This window comes from Chrysemys picta, chromosome 3 (genome assembly GCF_011386835.1).
Source record: "Chrysemys picta bellii isolate R12L10 chromosome 3, ASM1138683v2, whole genome shotgun sequence".
Classification (NCBI taxonomy): Eukaryota; Metazoa; Chordata; order Testudines; family Emydidae; genus Chrysemys; species Chrysemys picta.
Window position 1 is genome coordinate 8,102,977 of NC_088793.1, and position 21,903 is coordinate 8,124,879.

The 21,903-nt window shown below is 47.8% G+C and overlaps 2 protein-coding genes across 22 annotated transcripts in view; one reads left to right on the top strand and one right to left on the bottom strand.

Moving 5' to 3' along the window:
- Window positions 1–24: 24 nt before the first annotated feature.
- PTRHD1 (peptidyl-tRNA hydrolase domain containing 1) lies at window positions 25–10,272 on the top strand. Its single transcript, XM_005308475.4, has 2 exons — window positions 25–279; window positions 7,814–10,272. Exons 1-2 carry the CDS (start codon window positions 25–27, stop codon window positions 7,982–7,984), a joined length of 426 nt encoding a protein of 141 aa, XP_005308532.2. The 3' UTR covers window positions 7,985–10,272.
- A 1,607-nt stretch (window positions 10,273–11,879) lies between these two features.
- NCOA1 (nuclear receptor coactivator 1) overlaps window positions 11,880–21,903 on the bottom strand; it is a 338,341-nt gene continuing 328,317 nt past the window's right edge. For 12 of the 21 annotated variants that reach the window (XM_042848877.2, XM_042848880.2, XM_042848876.2 and 9 more), the window contains one exon: window positions 11,880–21,870. In XM_042848877.2, coding sequence (XP_042704811.2) covers window positions 21,700–21,870 — 171 coding nt within the window. In that variant the 3' untranslated portion in view covers window positions 11,880–21,699. The remainder of the gene's footprint in view (window positions 21,871–21,903) is intronic. The other 9 variants (XM_042848879.2, XM_042848881.2, XM_005308464.4 and 6 more) reach the window with 3 other exon arrangements.

The following is a 21,903-nucleotide window of genomic DNA, read 5'->3' on the forward strand; positions in this document are numbered from 1 at the left end:
CCGTGACTGTGACCCTTTCCCGGCATGCTCCGCGCCTCTCCGTCCCGGACGTGTCCGTACACTAAGATGGCATCGCCCGGCAGTAGCTCAGCGCGCGCGCTGGTGCAGTACGTGGTGCTGCGGGGCGACCTGCAGCGGGAGCCGCTCTCGTGGCCGCTGGGGGCCCTGGTGGCGCAGGCCTGCCACGCGGCCCTGGCGGTGGTGCATGCGTACTACGGGCAGGCGGACACCGGGGCCTACCTGGCTGAGGGGGGCAGCATGAGGACCGTGGTGCTGGAGGTGAGCGGGGCCGGCGGTGGGGTCCGTGGGACACGATATGGCCCGCGGGCGTTGGGGCCGGGCGGAAGCGGCTGGCAGGGGGAGCGGGGTCGGGGCCTGGGCAGAGCAGGGTGCCAGCAGTGCCCCTAGTGGGGAGAAGGAGAAGTGGGGGTAAGGGGCCCATGGTGGGGAGTGGGGCTGAGGCCCAGGCCTATGGGGAGAGGGGTCCCAAGGGGCCCTTGGTGGGGTCCCAAGAGGCATGAGGACCACACGTGTGGGAGATGGCGGAGGGCAGGTTGGTGCAGAGCTGGGCGCTCTGGGTATAACGCAGGGGGAGGGAACAGCCCCTGGGGTGCCTGGCTTCATCTAGCGCCAAGCAGTAGGTCCGTGCTGCATTTTTCATTCCTGGACGTGAGGGCACAGCCTGGGACGGGGCTAGGGCTGCTCCCCGGGTGTGTGTTCCGGGCACTGAAGCCATGGCCTGTCAGAAGGAAGAGGTGCCAGCCTTGACTGTCTGTGAAGCGAACCAGGAAAATGTCCCGCAGCGCATCCTGGCATGGATACAGGTGCCCACATAGGTCCATGGCTCTGCAAAGCATCAGGCTTTACTTCCAGCACTGTCAAAGCACAGGACATTTGGCAGCCCGTGCTTTAGGAACGGCGGATAGCAGGTAGGGCTGCAGAAAAGTAGGTCAAGCAGAGCAAAGCCGGAGCATCTGGTCACCCTGCAGGTTCTAGTTTGATCCAAACGCTCAGTTGCTCATGGAGACAAAGGTTCCAACAAATGATGCTCCAGAATTCAAATGACTGGTGGAGTCTACAAGTCCCATCTGTCAATTGGATTAAAGAAACTCCATTGGCATAAAGAGAGAAGTAATTGTCAGGACAGTTAAATCTGATACAGTCAAGTATCTGTCCAGTGGGGCAGTGCAGGACTGGAATTTCTATACCATCTGGCGGGTATTGTTTTCACTTCTAAACTGAGATGAGGGCGTGGCAGATTGCGACACCTTAGAAAGCTGTCTATCCGACACTTCAGCATACAATGCTTTCCCTCGGTCTGAACGTTCAGAATACAAGTAACAAATCCCCACCACACGTCATTAGCAGGTTGCTTGAGTTATTGAAATAGTTTTGTTGCTCGGCAATAGTTGAAGGCTGCTGTTTATGTAGACTAGATGAGGGGTAGCTCAGTGGTTTGAGCATTGGCCTGCTAAACCCAGGGTTGTGAGTTCAGTCCTTGAGGATTTCCCACTTAGGGATTTGGGGCAAAATCAGTACTTGGTCCTGCTAGTGAAGGCAGGGGGCTGGACTCAATGACCTTTCAGGGTCCCTTCCAGCTCTATGAGATAGGTACATCTCCATATATTAAAAGGGACACTACACGCACTTCTCAAACAACTTGCATATGAGTGGCCTTGCAGTGTAGATAGAATGTGGCATTGTGGAACTCGTATCCCATCTCAAATCCAAGTAGTCCTACTAAACCTCCCTCCCGGCTCTTGGCCTATTCATATGTATGAGCATAACATGAATACTTCAGGGGGAAATTACCTAGTCTTTAGCAATCTTTGCTTCTACCAAAGGCAGTGTGGTCGGTGCCTACAACATGGGATTGAGAGTCAGAAAATGTGGGATCTGTCACAGCAGCTCCACCATACATTTCCTGTGTGACCTTTCTCTACTTCAGGGGTAGGCAACCTATGGCACATGTGCTGAAGGTGGCACGCGAGCTGATTTTCAGTGGCACTCACACTGCCCGGCTACTGGCCACTGGTCCAGGGGGCTCTACATTTTAATTTAATTTTAAATGAAGCTTCTTAAACATTTTAAAAATCTTATTTACTTTACATACAACAATAGTTCAGTTCTATATTCTAGACTTATAGAAACATACCTTCTAAAACATTAAACTGTATTACTGGCACGCGAAACCTTAAATTAGAGTGAATAAATGAAGACTCAGCACACCACTTCTGAAAGGTTGCCGACCCCTGCTCTACTTCATTTCCTCATCTGTAAAATGGGGATAATGATGAAAAGTGCTGTATGATGGCAAGGTTTTATTGTTTACCTTGTAGTAGAAGTGGAATACCTGTCTGTGCTATTCTTGGCATTAGCTAGTGGTATCAGTCCCTCATTCCATATAAACTAGCCTCATACAGAAGAAAAGTGTAGTTGTGAGGCTGAGTCACAACTATTAAAAACTATCCTTCCCTGTTGTTCCTACAGTCTGTTGTAATAAGTCCTCATCTCTTCCCCCTAACATGTCTATTTCAGCAGCTGCAATTGCTGCTAGAACTGAGGGTTGGTTTGCCTATTGGCAGTGAAAGATCAGTAGGTGGCAATAGTTCTTTTCAAAACTAACTTGTTGCAGCTTTGAGGCACTTCTTTGGGAACTGTCTGCATAGGGAGTTGGTTTTGTTTTGCAGTTCTGTCTGTATTCTGGTATAGCCCAACTGAAGTAATGCATGGGGGAAGTTCATTGTTCAGGCTGCAGAGAGAGAGAGAGAGAGAGAGAGGTGTGTGTGTGTGTGTGTGTGTGTGTGTGTGTGTGTGTGTGTGTGTGTGTGTGTGTGTGTGTGTGTGTGTGTGTGTGTGTGTGTGTGTGTGTGTGTGTGTGTGTGTGTGTGTGTGTGTGTGTGTGTGTGATCTCTAAAATTGCTCCTGTTGGTACCTGTCTGGCTTCAAGTCTTGGTTTTCATACTCTCTGCTGAAAGGGCACGCTGATATTTTGTTAGCCTTGAGTTATGAGATGGTCTGATGTCACAGTAAGACTTTTCCAATGTTCTAGAGAAAATGCCAGCCCAGCACTGTGCAGCCAACCTAAAATGAAAAACCAGCCCTTGAGAGCTATCCTACAATGATATGGTACCATCTACTACTTTGCAAGCAGTCAGGAAAATGAAACCTAGCCCCAAAGAATGTCCACTCTAGATGGATAATGCAAGGAAGAGGCTACAAATCGGGGAGAGGGCAGGGAGGGAAACCAGGAGATATACTGTAAAGGAACCAGCAGCAAGGTTTGGCAAGAGCCTGGATGTGTGGAGAGAGGTACTGAGGATGCAAATCTGGGTGACCAAGAGGAGGTTTGAGTTCTCAACTGTGTGAGAGTGAGATGGGAGAAAGAGGGCTGAGAGGGAAGAATGGCAGCTCAGGTTTGATAGAATACTGACATCTGGGGGGTGATGTTGCGGAGGCAGGGGCGAGGATAAGGGAGGAATTTCCCATGAAGCAGATTTGTATTCCGCATCCAAGGGGTTATCACACATGGATGTGAGTGGTGTTAAACTGCTCCCTTGCAGTGCCCTCCCCGGTAACATCTGACCTCACAGCCATAAGTTCCTTTTACAGAAAGGCAAATGCAGATGGAAAAACTGCTCACAAGCTTGAAAATGCCAGTGGTCATTTGGAGGGAAGAGAATTGAAGGACTCCATGCCCCATCTGTTGGGTTGACTTGTCACTTCCATGAAAAAAGTAGATCAGCGTGGTGCTGTGTGATGGCAGCCTCCTACGCTAACCATCCGATGTGTGGTGTGAGCACCCAGGAAGGAATCTGCTTCTCTACCCGTCGCGTGCAGGAGCTGAACGTCCCTCTACATGGACAGAATGCGAGATGGGATATCTCCATTAATTATAGTTCATCAGACTGAAGAAGGTGGTGGGGAAGAAAAGTAGCAACCTTTATATACACCCTTGAACAATGTGATACGCAAAGCACCTGAGATGTTTAGTGAGCCGCTATGCAAGGGAGTTGTGGTGGCCCACAGCGTGTGGAGCTTGTAGGTCCTGGGTGCCCATTTCTGCTCATCGCTCCCCATTTCTGAATATGTTGGGCACTTGAATAATCATCTCCATCTACACCTCTACCCGGGTGTATAACGCTGTCCTCGGGAGCCAAAAAATCTTATTGTGTTATAGGTGAAACCGCGTTATAGCGAACTTGCTTTGATCCAGCGGAGTGCGCAGCCCCACCCCCCCGGAGCATTGCTTTACCGCATTATAGCCGAATTCGTGTTATATTGGGTCGCGTTATATCAGGGTAGAGGTGTATATTGTGCTAATAGTGTGGTATCTAGGTGCCCATCCAATACATGTTGATTGGATTAGTTAGAGTAGTTATCAGTGGTTCAGAGTCATGCTGGAAGGGCATATAGAGTGGGATCCCGCAGGGATCAGTTCTGGATCTGGTTCTGTCCAATATCTTCATCAATGATTTAGATAATGATATACAGTTTGAGGATGATACCAAGCTGGGCGGGGTTGCAATTGCTTTGGAGGATAGGATTAAAATTCAAAATGATCTGGAGAAATGGTCCGAAGTAAATAGGATGAAATTCAATAAGGACAAATGCAAAGTACTCCACTTAGGAAGGAACAATCAGTTGCACACATACAAAATGGGAAATGACTGTCTAGGAAGGAGTACTGCAGAAAGAAAGCAAACATCATTCTGGCTATATTAGCAGGAGTGTTGTAAGCAAGACACGAGAAATACAGTAACTCCTCACTTAATGTTGTAGGTATGTTCATGAAAAATGCAACGTTAAGTGAAACAGTGTTAAACCAATCCAATTTTCCCATAAGATTTAATGTAAATGCGGGGGGTTAGGTTCCAAGGAGATTTTTTGGGGGGCAGACAAAAGGCATTATATACTGTACAGTACTGTACTGTGGTGGGGTGCCCCTCGCTTACCCCTGTGGCTCAGGGTGGGGTGCGGGGTCTGGGAGGGAGTTAGGGCGCGGGAGGGCGCTCAGGGTGGGGTGCGGGGTCTGGGAGGGAGTTAGGGTGCGGGAGGGCGCTCCGGGGTCTGGGAGGGAGTTAGGGTGCGGGAGGGTGCTCAGGGTGGGGGGGTGGGGTCTGGGAGGGAGTTAGGGTGCGGGAGGAGGCTCAGGGTGGGGATGCGGGGTCTGGGAGGGAGTTAGGGTGCGGGAGGGCGCTCAGGGTGGGGGTGCGGGAGGAGGCTCAGGCCTGGGGCAGGCAGGAGGTGCAGAGCACTTACCTGGGGCAGCTCCTGTTTGGTGCAGGGGGCGTGCAGGTGGCTCTGCGCAGCACGGCACGGCCCCCATGGCCGCAATTCTGGGAGCTGCCCCCCCCACCCCCCCCCGGAAGGGCCACCTGGAACACAGGGGCTTTAGGGGCTGCAGGGCCCTGGCCTGAGGGGGCCCTAGGACCCTGGCCTGCAGCTCTAAAGCCCCTTTCAGAATACGGCCCTGCGAGCACGGGCTGGACGACTCAGGAGGGGTAGGGGCAGCCGCGCAGCCAGCAGCTGGAGAGAAGCGGTGCTTTCCCCTTCAAAGCCGGCCGGAGAGAAGCGCTGCTTTGAAGGGGAAAGCGCCGCTTCTTTCCAGCTGCTGGCTGCACGGCTGCCCCTACCCCTCCTGAGTCCTCCGGCCCGTGCTCGCAGGGCCGTATTCCAAAAGGGGCTTTAGAGCCGCAGCCCAGGGCCCTGCAGCCCCTAAAGCCCCTGCGTTCCAGGTGGCCCTGCCTGCAGAGGGGATGGGGGAGGGGGGGAAGCTTCCCCGTTCACTCCTTCCCTCCCAGAAAGTCCTAAGTGCCACCAAACAGCTGTTTGGCAGTGGGGGAAGCGCTGGGAGGGAGGGAGGAAGGGAAGGGGAGGAGGCAGAGAAGAGGAACTTGTGCAATGCTCCCTTGTAAAGTCAGCCAAATGACATTGTAAGGGAGCATTGCACAACTTTAAACGAGTATGTTCCCTAATGGAGCAGCGACATAACTTTGAAACAATGTTAAGCGGAAGGACGTTAAGTGAGGAGTTTCATAGATTCATAGATTATAGGACTGGAAGGGACCTCGAGAGGTCATCGAGTCCAGTCCCCTGCCCGCATGGCAGGAAGTACTGATTTTGCCCCAGATCCCTAAGTGGCCCCCTCAAGGATTGAACTCACAACCCTGGGTTTAGCAGGCCAATGCTCAAACCACTGAGCTATCCCTCCCCCCCCTTTACTGTTACTGTAATTTTTACTGTAATTACAGTTACTGTAATTTTTCTGCGATGACTAGGCCTCAACTGGAGTATTGTGTCTAATTCTGGGCACCACATTTCAGGAAGGATGTGGACAAATTGGAGACAGTCCAGAGAAGAGCAACAAAAATGATTAAAGGTCTAGAAATCATGACCTATTAGGGAAGATTGGAAAAATTGGGTTTGTTTAGTCTGGAAAAGAAAAGACAGAGGGGGCATACTTTTTCAAGTATGTTAAAGGTTGTTACAAGGACGAGGAAGATAAATTGCTTTTCTTAACCTCTGAGGATCGGACAAGAAGCATTGGGCTTAAATTGCAGCAAGGGAGGTTTAGGTTGGACATTAGGAAAAACTTCCTAACTGTCAGGGTGGTTAAGCACTGGAATAAATTGCCTAGGGAGGTTGTGAAATCTCCATCATTGGAGATTTTTAAGAGCAGGTTAGACCAACACCTGTCAGGAATGGTTTAGATAATTAGTCCTGCCAGAAGTGTAGGGGACTGGACTAGATGACCTCTCGGTCCTTTCCAGTTCTAGGATTGTCTAATAAATCCTCCATCAGAGTCCATGCCCACCAGTCCCCTGGAAGAGAGCTCCTAACCCCTCTCCAGATGCAATCAAAATTCACCTCCATTGAAGCATCTGATCCCATTTAAAGCCCATACTTGGGGCTTGTCTATGCTACTAAATGTTTTTTAATAGCTCGACTGGCATCGCCCCCTAGTGTAGATGCAGTGTAATCTGACAGGAGGAGGTTTTTCTGCTAAACCACTGCTCTGAACGGTATGAGCTATACCATCAGAAGCACTCTTCTGTTGGCTCAGTTGCATATACATCAGGGGATTTCCTGGCATAGCTATGACCACTAGGGGTGCATGATTATTTCGTAGTATAGATTAAACCTTAGATTCTGAGCTTTTTAGGACACCGACAGATCTGCAAAGTGCTATGCACTCCCCAGCATGTTATATTACTAATCACCTGTGCCCTGTGGTGACACTTTTCCCAGTAATTGTCCATAGCTGCTCCTTGAATCACAGGAAAGCAGATTCTGCCAATCACTCCTGGTATTTTTTGGTGGTAGGATTTCTCTCCCATAGGCAGAATTGCAGACTTGAGTTACCCTCAAGAATTGGACTTATTTTGGACAAATATATAAAATGGAGGCCTTGCCTCCATTAAGGAACGCTAGGTACTTATGGCAAGGTTACCACTATGTCCTGGCTAACTTTGTGTGAGTCCCTTTGAAGTTTCACTGGCAGAGTTATTCTTTTTCTCTTCCTAAAAAGCTGTGAAGTATTCTGCCCCACCAACGATGGCTACATTCCATCCCAGAACTGGCTGCATGTCAGTTGCATGCGGGTGGTAATTCTCTCTAGATTTTTGCACACGCAGTTGAAGTGCTTTGAGATCCTTCTGATACTGTGTAACTGGAAAGCGGTGTTAGAATTGTCTGCGTGTGTGGGGAGGAGCAGTATGGAGGTGGAAGTTCTGCCTTTACCGCTGGCTTCCCATGGCAATCTCACGTTGAGCTCACAGTGAATTTTTCACCCCCTCCCCTTGTTCTCTAGGCCCTGGATGAGGGTGCCTTGACGACGCTAGCTGAGACTCTGAAGCAACACAACATCGATCACAAAGTGTGGATAGAGCAGCCAGAGAACATTGCTACTTGCATCGCACTCAGACCCTACTCCAAGGAGGAAGTGCACCAACATCTGAAGAAGTTCAAATTGCTCAAATGACCTTTACCCTGGCTTCTCGTTATAGATCCCTCACCTTCATAGTGTCGTACAGACTTAACCAGAACATGTAGCTTTCTTGGGTGCGTCTGGCTGTAAAAATGATAGATATATATGGAGACAATAAAGCTGCATGTGTCCTAAAAGCATCATTTTAAGATGCATCTGCTGAAAAACCATATAACGCTTTTACTGCATGTTGCTGTTAAAGCCAATGCTCTTCAAGGGAGATGATGAAACACTCATGTCTTTCACTTCCATGGAAAGGGATTTTGGTGGAATGTATGAATGCAGCTTATTCCAGAATAAATATTCACTTACCAGCCTTGAGCCATCAAAATTGCAGTGAGCAAAGATGGAAAAGATCTAATGGGACACTTAGTCTGTGTCCCAGCCAGAGTGGGCTTTTTCCCTACAACAAACTCACTAGGTTGTGTCAATTCTCATTTTTAGATGTCTCCAGAAATCCACTGCATCCAGGGGGAAATTATTCCTTAGACCAACAGGTTTTGCTTTCTAGGGCAGAAGTTTTCTCAGACATTCAGCCTAAATTTCACCCCATTACTCCCATCTCTGGTGCTGAATTCTTCTCCTGCCATGGCCCGTAGAGAGTAGGTAGTAGCGAGATGTCCTTTAGTTTCTTTCAGTCCTGCTGGAACTGTTTTAGTTCTGTCTTCCCTTAAGTCAGCTCCTCCAGGCCTCTCCTCCTCCTTGTTGCTTCTCTCTGAGCTCTCTCCAGTTTGGGTCTTCCAAATAATGAGGCACTCATGTGCAGTCAGCCCTCTAACAGCTGGGTTGATGCCTCTGCACATGCAGCCCAAAATCATAGCTACCGTATCGCAAAACAGGCCTGCAGTTACACACAGGTTTGCAATCTGTGGTACTCTATCGTGCTGTAGGTCTCAACACTACCGCTGCCTTGCTTTCTCCCTTCCATTGCCTCCCTGTGGAGCAGAAGAATTGTCCACAGCTGTTTGATAGTTACCCCGAGTTTGTTTGTGGGGAGCAGCTCTTGTTAAGTGCTATAGGGCAGCTCTCTACTGGCAGTATTATGTAACTAGCCACAACTTATAATTTGGGCCTTGAGATAAGATCCAGCTGTCTGTATGGCACTGCGTACTGTTCGCTTACTTCTCCATAGTATAGCTGCCAATGGAGGGGGGTGCGGACAGCACTACTTGCAAGGATTTGAAATGAGCAAATGCTAAGAAAGGGGGCGTCGCAGAATGAAATCAAGAAAGGGGAAAATGTAGGTTGAATACAAGGAAAAGCTCCTGGAGCTTTGAAGCCCCGATGACTTAATCTCTCTCTCGTGCAGGCTGGAAGGAACATTCCTGCAGCAGTCACAAGGGGGTGGAGGGGATGAGCTCACTGGTCTCTTCCGTCTCTGATTTCTGTATGAGGGATCATAACTGTCAAATAGCTGCTCTGTGACACTGTCAGCTCCGCTGCTGCTCAGCCTTGGTCGCTTTTCTTAGCCCCTTTCTACGTCCAGTGAGCACCCAACAACCAGGCTTCTCCCCCACATTCACCCCTTTTACCCTTGTTTTAACTGCTGCAGCTCTGCATCCAGCAGAAGCCCTGATGTTGTTTTCCCCTAAGCAAAGGACAAGGGAAAGCTTAAAACTCTGTTCTTGTAACATAAGGACTGAGTAAATACAAGTGGTGAGAGGAGGGAAGGAGAGCTGTTACTGACGATACAGCTTTGCCCTCTGAGACAACTGTTCAACACTCCCAGTGTTAAGCGCGAATGCGTTTTGCATTAGGCCTCGTTTCTGGCAATTTCTTATGCCACATGGTTGCAGGGTCTAATGGGGAGTTTTAAATAAACCTAAGTGTCTTGGTTCAAGCCAAGCATTTAGCTTGTGTGACCCCAAGGGGTTAATATGATCGGGACAGAAATGGTTAGTGATGCTCTTCAAAGAGGGGGTTAGTGAAGGTATTTTTTTGGATAGGATTTAGATTATGCCCCATGTGTTGTTACGAAGCCAGCCACACTGGGCTAATGGCCCAGAGCTAGAACGGGAAACAGACGGATCTAAAAGCACTGTCCAAGCTACAAAAAGTAAGATGCTAGCACTGCTGGCGAGAGAGAGCCCCACTCCCTCAACCCCTCTCCATATGTGACCCCATGCAGCGTAGTTCCTGATAGAAAAGGCTTGACTTTGTTCTCATAAACCAGGTTAGTTCTTTATGCAGGTAAGTCTCATTTGCTCCCGTGTGGCTGTGAATTGGCAGTTCTTATTTCAATGGAACTGGGTTGAAAATAAACATGGTTTTCTTTACCAGTCTCATGTTTGCTCTGGCTTTAGCTTACTGGGTTTGCATCCTGAGCTCTGGTACTAAGAGACCCCTTGATCTGGGTTGAGGGGTTATAGATCCCAAACATCCAAGTACAGCTGCTCCTGCAGCCACCCGTGAAAGCCAGAGCAGACGTGCCCTAAGGGATCACCATTTCAAACCTCCTCCCATCCTCTTTCCATCAGAGCAACTTTCCTCTGGGATTCATAGCCATGCAGTTGCCAGGCCAGTGGGAGGAGATGTACCCTATGCAGCACTCGTCCTCTCTTGGCTGCAAATCAAGCACATCATTGGCTATGTGATGGCCTTGAGTTCTGCCCCATGGTGCAGGAACCAAACCAGTACCTGCAGGCTAGTGGTTTGAGCATTGGCCTGCTAAACCCAGGGTTGAGAGTTCAAACCTTGAGGGGGCCACTTAGGGATCTGGGGCAAAATCAGTACTTGGTCCTGCTAGTGAAGGCAGGGGGCTGGACTCGATGACCTTTCAAGGTCCCTTCCAGTTCTAGGAGATAGGATATCTCCATTAATAATAATGAAAGTACTTCAGGTTTTAGTACTGAAGATTTCTGCTGCCCCGATCACGAGCGTGTGGAAGAGGTGCTTGCGGGTGGTGCCTTTGGCTTTTCAAATACCACTCAAGCCCTGGGAACAAAGCATGGTTGTAGCTAGCCCTCTGAAAGGGGCGTGCACCTGTGGGCTGATCAGTAATCCTCCATCTCACCGCAGCCACATAAGCAAAATCTCTCTCAGAAAAGAAAATGCTGTTGAGTGCCAGGTGAGGCACCAGCTTTAACAAGAGCTCTACTGATACATTACTAAGGTAGAGAACCATGTGAGTCAGTGTAAGTTACATTGCGCCACAACAGTCAAGCTGCGCTATATCATGGCTACCTCCATATAAATACGGTTAAACAGGGTGAGGAAAAAACACTGCAGTATTCTACACAACTGGGCCAAACTCTGCAACTCATGCAGTGAGCTATTCATGGAGGACTCTATTGGGCTTTTTCATAAGGGGCCATCACCTTGTGGGCTGAACAGCAAAGAAAGTTCATTTAAATGATCGCAGTAGTGGCAGTGCCACTGGGGGACCCTTCCCTGAAAGGGATGCCAGGGTCTAACAATAATTAGCCCCTGGGGAGTGACTTTCAGCCAAGGACAACCGCCAAGCAGGGGGCAGCCATTAAAGAATTGAGTCACCATGCTCTTGTGAGGTAACATCCCCATTGTAAATGAGGGGCAGAGAGAGGGAGTGAATTACCCAAGGACACCCAGCAAGTCAGAGAATTTGGGGGTAGAAGCCAGGTGTCCTGAGCCTCATCCTCTTGCCAGATCAATCTCCCTTCCTACAATAGGGCAAAATACTATTCCAATTGACTAGTGGGGCAGGAGCAAGGCCATATTTATTTTCATCCGGGATTGGAGCAGGCCCCCAGAGACTAACAGGGAGCCTCATAAGAGAGGGCTTGGCCGAGTTTTCCCTGGCTGGGATGGATGGCATTTTCACTCCATTTCTCCTTTATATTCTATAGGTTTCTTATTTAATTCAGTTCAGTGGCCCTTGTAAGGAATGGAGTAAGCAGACTGCAATAGAAAGCCAATTTTTAAATGACTTTATTTACAATAAACAGTATAATTAAACATTGAATAACGCTGATACTATAACAGCAGAAAGCAATGGTAAAGCAGCTGAAGAAATATGCCTCATTTTAAATACAGGAAAAATATTCAAAACGAGTCTCACTTAAAAATGGCATTTATTTTAAGACAAAAGTGCTCGTTAATGCCTCATTGCACATTAGAGCTGTTAAATGCAAGATTGATCAATTTGCCATCTTTTATCTCCATTTACCCTAAGCAGGGGAAACCTAATGAGGAGATTTTTCACAGTGTAATGTGAATTCAACTTTAAGTAGGATCAGTGAAGATAAAACCGTTTTCTAGCCAAGCCAAAATACAAATCCGTGCCTTAGGGTTATTTGAGGACCATTTTTAAGACTGGCAAAATTGCTTTCCTCTATGGGAAGTTTTTTAAAAAAAGCAATTAACAAATCTGAAGCCCTTTTTAAAAGAAAATAATTAGGATCTCCAGTGACTGATTCTCTTCTCATTCCCGTAAATTGGGAGTAACTCTGTTGGCATCGCTAGTCACACCAACCTAAAACGGGCGGGAAGTCAGGATTCATATTCTCCGACTTATTGTCACGATTCCCCCCCCCCTTTTTTTTAATAGGGAGGAAATAATAGCTTCACTAACGGTTAGTCTAATCGGGCAGCAGAGACAGCAATTGGTGGGTACTGAGAACAACACTCCTAGCTTCAAAACTAGTAGTTAGTTCCTCCCTAGCTGGAAAGCTGTGAGTGTAATGTAACCTAAAGCTACCCATGTTTCAGGGGCCTGAGTTACAGGCCATAGCAGCATGTAGGACCCCCAGTGGTGCTACTGAAGCTATTTAATAGGCACGGCCCCTGCTTTCATCCAGGCATTTCTAAAGCATTGTTGCCGTTTGCTCACGGTGCACGTGAAAGCTTCTGAGATGTTTGAGGATGGTTTGGAAGTGCTGCCGAAGAACAGAACCAGGGCCATCGGCTCATCTTATGCCATGGCAGCTGGGGACAGGGGTGGACGGCCTCCCACTGAGGTCAGGCAGGGTAATGTTCTTGATGCTCTCCTCACTGAGTCAATACCAAACCCACGCGTGGAACGAAAGGCACCATTGCTCAGACAAGATGTGCAACCACTGTCCCGACCACACCGATCTTTTAATACGGGGGCACGATTGGTTGCAGAGATCAGGAGCTGTCTTCCCCAAACTACACAGTTAACATTGTCCAGCCCCAACCCTGAGAGCAATGGTGGAAGCCTCAGTGTAGACAGGATTCTAGTGTGATTACCCTCGTCACACCCTGTCTGCATTATGGTTTCCCTCTGCAGGGGCTGCACAAGGGATGAACTATAGCTATGGAGTTTGCTAGTATAGATAAGGCCTCAGACTCCAGTACCAATCAGTTGGTTCCCCCTAAGATTGCAGGCATAGGCTTTCCGTGGAGCATGAGCGTTCAAATCATTATTTCCCCTGGATTAAGATCATTATGATTACTCAGCACTTCTGTGAGGCTTGCTTCAGCTCTGAAGTGCTTTACAAACATTAACTAAAGGACGAAGCTGTGACATACTTCTTCTCTACCTGGGTTGGTGGCAAGTCTAGGGAGTTGTGGGGTTTTACAAGTGTCCATTTCCAGGCAGCCCCAGCTACTTTGAAAGGTGTGATCTAAGAGGAAAACATAGGTTTGAGCACTTTCTCTGAAAGGTGTTTTGTGTGTGGGGGGGGGAGAAGGGGTTGTTTTTAAACTCTTTAAAAAGATTATTTATCTGCTTGCTTTTTACCTTAAATATCAGGAATGTCAAACCTTCTCCTTTTGTTCTTCCTTGGAGGATTCAGATTTGTGGATTGGGAGCTCTCTGAGCTCTTGATTAGAGGAGAAGTAGGAGAGAGAGAGAGAGAGAGAGAGAGAGAGAGTGTGTGTGTGTGTGTGTGTGAGTGAGAGAGAGATGAATCTTAAGAAAAGAGCTTTTCTTCCAATGGTTTGTTATGAAGAGTTAAACAGTCTCATTAGAAATAATTTCCTCTCTTAATCAAGTTACATCTGCATAGTTTCTTACATCATCTCATAAATTCTCCAGTCTTCCATAGAGTTGCTCAGGAGAAACAGGGCAGACAAGAACTGAATTTATAATGTAAACAGTGAGCAGCCAAATAAAAAAGGAATCCAAACCAGCAATCTTTCAGGCCTTCCCTTTACATCATAAAGAAGCAAGAAGGGGCAAAACCCCACTGTTTTCTGTCCTTTTTCAGGGCCTCCTTTAAAATCACAATGGGAACCAAGGACACATTAAAACTTTACAGTCAACTTCTTAATAAATCCCACAGCATTTTCTAGTAATGGTCCAAACCACTACACCTTATCCCCCTCTTAGTACAGCCTTTGGGGCCACGCTAGTAGAATACGATGGTATTTTTTATTTTATAAGAATAGAAGGAAACCAGCAGAGTAGATAGGCTCATAAGTGACCAGAAAGCAAAATTAATTTCTTTTACTTACATCTCTAGAATTGGTTCCTCTATTTATTCTACTATGTTCTCACACTTCGATCACTTCCAAACAAGTTAAAAAAAAAATCCAACACACACCTACGTTTAAACTATTCCCTGAACTAAAAAAAACCGTGCAGGCAGCAGAGAGGTCAATGATGTCTTCTGAGGAAAAAACAGCCAGCATCCACGGGGCTCTGCTGAAAGACAGCTGCCTCTCACCCTAGATTTGCTCGGGTGCAGGGGTCTGCCTGCACAAATCCAATTAGAGGATCAGGGCTTCTGCTCACAAATCTTAATCTGTTGTGGTGTGAAGGGGTAAGAAGCTGGATTGGCTCTTGAGGGAGGGGATTGTTTCTTGGTGTTACTGCTGGATCGGTCGGTGGGATTCAATACCAATTCATGAGCATGTGTTGCGATGACTGAATACTTGAATGGTTTCTGTAGAATAGCACCTACTTAGCTGAAATCCAAGTGTATTCTTAGCGTCTTTACATCCCAGAGCTTGGCCAAACAGTTTCTGGGACCCATCCCAAGGATCTGTTGGTCTTTTGCATTTATACACTTCCTCTGGGCAGCAGTCTTCATACTCACGTCTCACATGCCAGAGATCCGAAGATGCATTTCTAGCTGCCAACTATGTCTGGAGACATTTTGCTGTTAGCACCACATAGTATCGTGCACATGCAAATGCCAAGCAAAATGAAACATGTTTTTTAAAGATGGCTGATTGGCCAGGAAAAGAGACTGCTCTGCCCTCGGTAGATTGGCACATATTATGTGTCGGGGGCCCCTGTAGACACTGGTTTCTGGTTGACTGCCACCTGTCTCCTGCTTTGGTCAGTAGCACAGCTGGGGCTGGAATGCAAGAGTCCTGAACCCTCCCCCCCACAAACACACAGTAATCATTAGACTACGTTGCTTTCTGGGGCAGGCATCCAACAGGGACTGGAAAGAGACCAGTGCAGAGAGAAAAGTCAGTAAGGAACTGCACCATGTGTGCACATCACCATGGGATTGTTATTTACAGCTGTGTTAAAAGACAAGCCCAGACCCACATGACTAGTAGGTTATCTCAGATCCTTAAAACGCGCCTTGTCAAGTAACTGCTGCTCACCGTTCATTTTAATTAACAAGCTCGCTTCTCCCCTGCTAAGCTCCCATGGGTGTTTTGCACACAGGACGCTGAACTCAGCGAGCAAGGGACTGCCCGGCAAGAACTCTTCACACCTGAGTAGCTCAAGACAGAACTAGGAAAGGAAATGAGCCGAATGGCATTCCCATCCCACACCCCTCCCGCGACCCCACAGAACACATTCCAACACTACAGCATAGGAACTTAGGCAGCGTTTGGAAATTCCTTTGGTCACTAGGTTTTGGCCATGCTGGGGAAAGCACACATTGACTTCACACATACAGGTACCAGTCACAGACCCTTCCACAGAGCAGCGGCAACTGACCACAGCATCTAAAAAGCAAGAGTAGCTTTTATCTGGAGATTGAATGGGAAGCCCCTAATCCAGCCACCATGTCAGCTCCCACCAGACACCTGTTAATCAGGCAAAGCCACCAACAATCACTGAACTTTTTGGGTACTCTCTTCTTCATCTGTGTCCACCCCCTCTCTTCTCCCATTGAGATCTTCCTTGGCCTTACAAAGCAGAAGGAAAAAATCCTTCTCTAATCTCTCCGGCTTGTTGACTACTCAACCCAGGGCCAGGGTTGTAGATTGGAAATCCAAGTTCCAGAAACACCAGGATTTTACCAGGCAATATGTTCTTGCTGGGATCTGAGTTGCCATTGGTCCAGACAGATGGGTTCTAGGTACAAGGGCAGCAGCGTATAGCAAGAGCAGAGATAAGAGGACTAGCATTGTGTTAATAGCCATTGTAGACTGACGATAATCATCACCATTCCTTCTATAGCGCTTTCCATCCACGGCCTGAAAATCTCCAGCCTGACAAGTGTAGCTTCACAACATCCTGGAGAAACAGGTAGCACATCAACACTCCTGCAGATCCCTCGAGACCCATTTCTGCCACATTGCCCACAAGTCAGCCAGTCGAGGTACACATTTGGGAATGACGGTTTTTATTCTGGTTGTGTTTTTTTATCCATCTCTCCTACCCTTACGGATGTTGCTTGGCTTCTTAGATTGTGATCTTATTGGGGGCAGGGAGTTGTGTATTGACAGCACCTGGTGGGTGGTACTGCAATGCACAGAATACATTTATCTTAATAGATGGGGAAACTGAGGCAGAGAGATTAAGGTCCACATTTTCAAAAAGTGGCCTCTAATTTTGGGTGTATCTGAATATAAGAACGGCCATACTGGGTTAGACCAAAGCCAGGTGCCCCAGAGGGAGTGAACCTAACAGGCAATGATCAAGTGATCTCTCTCCTGCCATCCATCTCCACCCTCTGGCAAACAGAGGCTAGGGACACTATTCCTTACCCATCCTGGCTAATAGCCATTAATAGACTTAACCTCCATGAATTTATCTAGTTCTCTTTTAAACCCTGTTATAGTCCTAGTCTTCACAACCTCCTCAGGCAAGGAGTTCCACAGGTTGACTCTGCGCTGTGTGAAGAACAACTTCCTTTTATTTATTTTAAACCTGCTGCCCATTCATTTCATTTGGTGGCCCCTATTTCTTATATTATGGGAACAAGTAAATAACTTTTTCTTTATTCACTTTCTCCATATCACTCATGATTTTATAGACCTCTATCATATCCCCCCTTAGTCGCCTCTTTTCCAAGCTGAAAAGTCCTGGCCTCTTTGGTGTTTTTTAGATACCCCATTTTAGACACCCAGGGTTGGATGTTCAGAGGCACTCAGCACCACTAGAATCCCGCCCTGGCAGTGCCACAATCCAGGCACTCAGCATTCGAGGCTGCTTTTGACAATTTGAGCTTGAGTGATTTCAGATTCATAGATTCTAAGGCCGGAAGGGACCATCAGATTATCTAGTCTCACCTCCTGGATAGCACAGGCCATTACATTTCACCCAGTTACCGCTGTATTGAGCTTAACTTCTGCTTGGCTAAAGCAAATCTTCCGGACAGGCAGCCAGTCTTGATTTGAAGAGAATCCACCACGTTCCTTGGTAGTTTGTTCCAATGGCTAATCCCCTTCACTGGGACAAATCTATGTCTTATGTTTAATTTGAATTGGTCTGGCTTCAGCTTCCAGCCATTAGTTCTTGCGTTGCCTTTCTCCGCTAGATTAAAGAGTCGTTTAGTACCTGCTATTTTCTCCCAGGAAGTTAGTCAGATACTGTAATCCTCCAAGGCTGCATAGGAAACCTGCAACAGAGCCAGGAACCCAGGCCTGTGCCTTTAACTGCAAGGCCATCCTTCCTCAGTGTTAGGTGAAGCTGCGTGTGGACTGCTTCCCCCCTCTGGAAGGGAGCCCTAATCTGCATTGGGCATTATACCCGTTTGGGCTCTGTAACTTCAGTTCAAACTAAAATCCATTCCGCTCCATTTACGCATGGAAACGTATGGACTTCTTCAGTTCCTCGAGCTGAAAACTTGGCAAGATTTCTAGTGCTAGATGAAGCTTGGAGGCTAAGCAGGAAAAAGGCCTGTGGAGAGCTAAAAAAGCTAGTCCTCTGCCTTCATCGCTGAGACTAGGGAGGCTGTGAAAGTGGTTTTGATGGCTAGGCAAAGAAGGGCTAGAGATCGTGGGTATTCCAGATGCGGTGTGGATGAGGCTAGTGTCTGTCTCTATCTAAGGGTACGTCTATACTACCCGCCGGATTGGCGGGTAGTGTTCAATGTATCGGGGATCGATTTATCACGTCTCGTCTAGACGCGATAAATCGATCCCCGAATCGACGCCCGTACTCCACCTTGGCAGGAGGAGTAAGCGGAGTCGACGGGGGAGCCGTGGCAGTCGACTCGCCGCCGTGAGGACGGCCAGGTAAGTCGAACTAAGATACTTCGAACCCCCCCTCTAGTGTAACTCAGGCCCAATACCAACTTTAGGTTCCACAGGGGAGTTCAGAAATTGACCCTTGGTCTAATGTTGTGGGCTGGGCTAACAAAGAACCCTACCAGGCTCTTAGTTGGGATTCCTTGGTCTTCACACAGAACATGACCCTGCGCTTTTGACGGGACTCAGACATGTGGCTTTTTGCAGAGTTGCCTGAATACCTTCTGGACAGGGCAGAGCCTGCGTGAGGACTGGCGAGCATTCTGGATGGACTGCCTGGCTGTAGAAGAACGGTGCTTATCCTGCAGCTGCCCCTCTTTAGGGTTCCTGTACACCCAGGAGCAGTACAGGAAGTGGAGGGTAGGGCGTGAATACAGAGGGATGGGAAGTCCTTGGTTTAAGGTGCTGACAGGGCAGCAGTCATGGATATACGGAGACAAGGTCCCCATTAAAGAACTTCTTGGCTCTGCCCACAGAGAGGACAGTGTGCATGTTGCACCAGGCATCTGAATGGCATTGGCTGTGTACTGTGGGGTCTCTCTTAGGTGCCCCACATGCGAAAGCTTGCCCCAATGATCGAATGAAGGGGACTAGATCCAGAGGGAATTCACTTCTGTCAGCTCTTCCCCCGGCACAGTCTGAGGCACGTACTTATTTCAGCAGGGTGCCTCTGTCTTGTAATGTGCCATGTACTATTGTAGCACGAATACATACGCTGCAGCCCCTGGGGAGGCAGGGAACGAGCATCCCAATAAGGCTCACACCACCTGGGCACGGTGAATACTGAGTGTTGGACTGGCTCTCTCATCAGATCCATGATTTCGATACACCTCCCCTGGCACAAAGCAACTCCTCCTCCAAGAGTGTGGTATCGTATCCAGCTGAGTCCAGATGGCCAAAGCCCCTGTAGTTTGGAAGACTTCTACCGTCCTGGATGGAACTGCCATTTCTGCTCCAGATTTTATTAGCCAGTCTCCCACGTGGGCTATCACAGATCCCTTCTTGTCTGAGGCCGCCTTTGTTCATCACACTCAGCTTGGTGGAGCTGCAAGGTGCCGATGTTAGGATGACCACTGGTGCACAGAACCGGACATATAGTTCCCCATCTGTGATTGGTAAAAATCCTGCCTGGGGAGGGGATGTGGAGGCTTGGATCTCAAGTCAAATGTGGTGAAGAAATCTCCTTAAACAACTTTCTGGCTGTGGTCACGGAATTGAGTGTATTTCCTCGGGGAGTGACACTAATGGCTGGGGCGTTCCTGGTCTGTATTGCAAGTTCTGTTCTTTCCCCCTCTGGGAGAACAGGGACACTAAGTGGCTTAGACCCCTTTGGGCTCAAGCTCAGAGCTTTGCAGACCTGTCTTCGGTTCACATCACTCATTTTACTGTGACTCTAGCTACTGGCTGTTCTTCCATCTCCATCTTCTAGGGGGAAAAGTTAACTGAAGCAAAGAGCCTGCTGGGGGCCACACCTCCTATAGGAATTATACACGTTCTGTGACAGAAGGAGACAAAGCTATATGCTGCCTTTCTGGCAGAGAGTGAGTAGCAAGTATCTGTCCTGCCACCTGGAGGCTCTGGGGCTGTGCTCTGCATCCAGTTCAGAGCTCTGGCTCCAGACCTGTCCCCCTCGGCACTCAGAGAGGAAGCCCAGAAGGCTTCTGAATGCCTTCTCCCCGTAATATGGGCCTGAAGGACTCAGCAACGGAGAACCGCCTGCACATAGTTTACCCATCCCTCCTGCCGGGCCTCCATCTCAGCAGCCATGTTTTCCATGGCTCCTTCCTGAGGTGGATCTGCCTCTGGGGATGTGGCTGGGAGTGATGGAGCAAATACTAGCGACAAGAGGGGAGCAGAAGGCACCAAATATTGCTCTGCGATTGCTGGTGGCTCTGCCTGAGTGGCAGGGCAGGAGCAGGAACCCTTCTTCTCTCTACTGGTGGCAACTACAACGTCCCCTGTGGGCTTCTGGTAGTGCCAACCCTCCCACTGGAGTTGGGCCAGGCTGGTCTGTGGGGCAGAATGAACTAGCCCTTCGAAGCTTAGGGAGCCGATTTCCAGAAGTGCTGAATGCTCCTGCCGCTCCTATTGACTAGTGGGAGCAATGAATGGTCAGCACCTCTGAAAACTAGACTTGCCCCTATCCACCTCCAACCCCAAGAGAGGGAAAATCCACACACTGCATAGCACAGTCATCAGAAAGCAATACAACATTAGCGGTCATCTCCATTTCTTTGTTTTTATCTCTTGCAAATAGAGTCAACAAAGCTACACATTTTCCACACACCAGCATAATTTTAGAAAAAAGGGGAAAAAAATCAAATCAAATAAAAAGCGATGATCTTAAGAGCGATCGCAACTAAAGGAAGAAAACAAATGTATACAAGAGATTAGAGCTATGTACAGTGACAGGTTTGAGGGGGAAAAAATAAGCTATCTCCCATCAGAGAGTTGAATTTTTATTATTTTTATTATTATTTTAAATAGTTTAAGCTACCTCAGCTGTTAAGCACAATCAAAGCAGAAAAAAACCAACTGCTTAATTTTATTTAATATTTAATCAGAAAAATTTTATCTACAATAATTGACAGAACCCTCCCCCCTCCTCCTCATCCTTTCCCCTAAAAATTATTGCAGCTTTTCCCCCCAAACTGTTCTTTTTTTTGTCTTTTTATTATTATTTTCCCCCTGATGTAATATACACATTGTGGCCTCTCTCGCTAGGAGGCTTTAAACACCAGCATAAAACATGGAAAAAATGGTGGGTCAAAATACTCTCTGTTTTTCTTTAAAACTGACAAACTCACGATTGCTAGAAAAAGCTGATTGTACGCACAAGCGGACTGGGGCAGAGGGGAGAAAAGGTGTTTGGGTTTTTTAAGCATGAATAAAAACAGCCTTTCTGATAGAAGTCCGGTGTCTTTCCCCACCTTCCCACTGGGCTGAGACATGAATCAGTGACAGATCCAGCTGAAACTGAGATGATCTTCCTCCTTCCGAAGCAGTCTCTTTCAACTCGCTTCTTCCTCCATCCCCTTCCCCACTTCCCCGAGAAACCTTCGTCTGGAGTAAGATGCCAGCAACTGATTACAAAAATAAGAATCATCTGTAATTTTGGCTCAAGAAACCGACTGTCCTGCCTTGTCGCTTTGCCAACATCCAATGCCTTTTACAAAAACAAACAAACAAAAACCCCCCCCGAAAGACAAAACAAAACAAAAAAAAACCCCAAAACAAAAAAACCTTTTTGCTCCAAACACTACGAGCTGAAGAATGGCTGCAGTTTGAGATATCAAAAATCTCAGAAAAATATATAATATATATATATATTTATATATCTCTGTATGTCTTATTATTTAAATTTCACATTCCTTTAAAAGCGGTTATTCAGTCAGTAGCTGCTGAAGGAGGCTCTTCTGCTGGGCCTGAGGGGTCTGAGGACCTGTCGTGCTTTTCTGCGAGCCCATTGGACCAGGCTGGTTCAGGTAAGGATCTCCACCTACCAGATTCACTGTACACTGCACGTCAGCAAACACCTGAACCTGTTGTACCTGCTGGGACACAAAAGACAAGAGAGATTTTTAGAG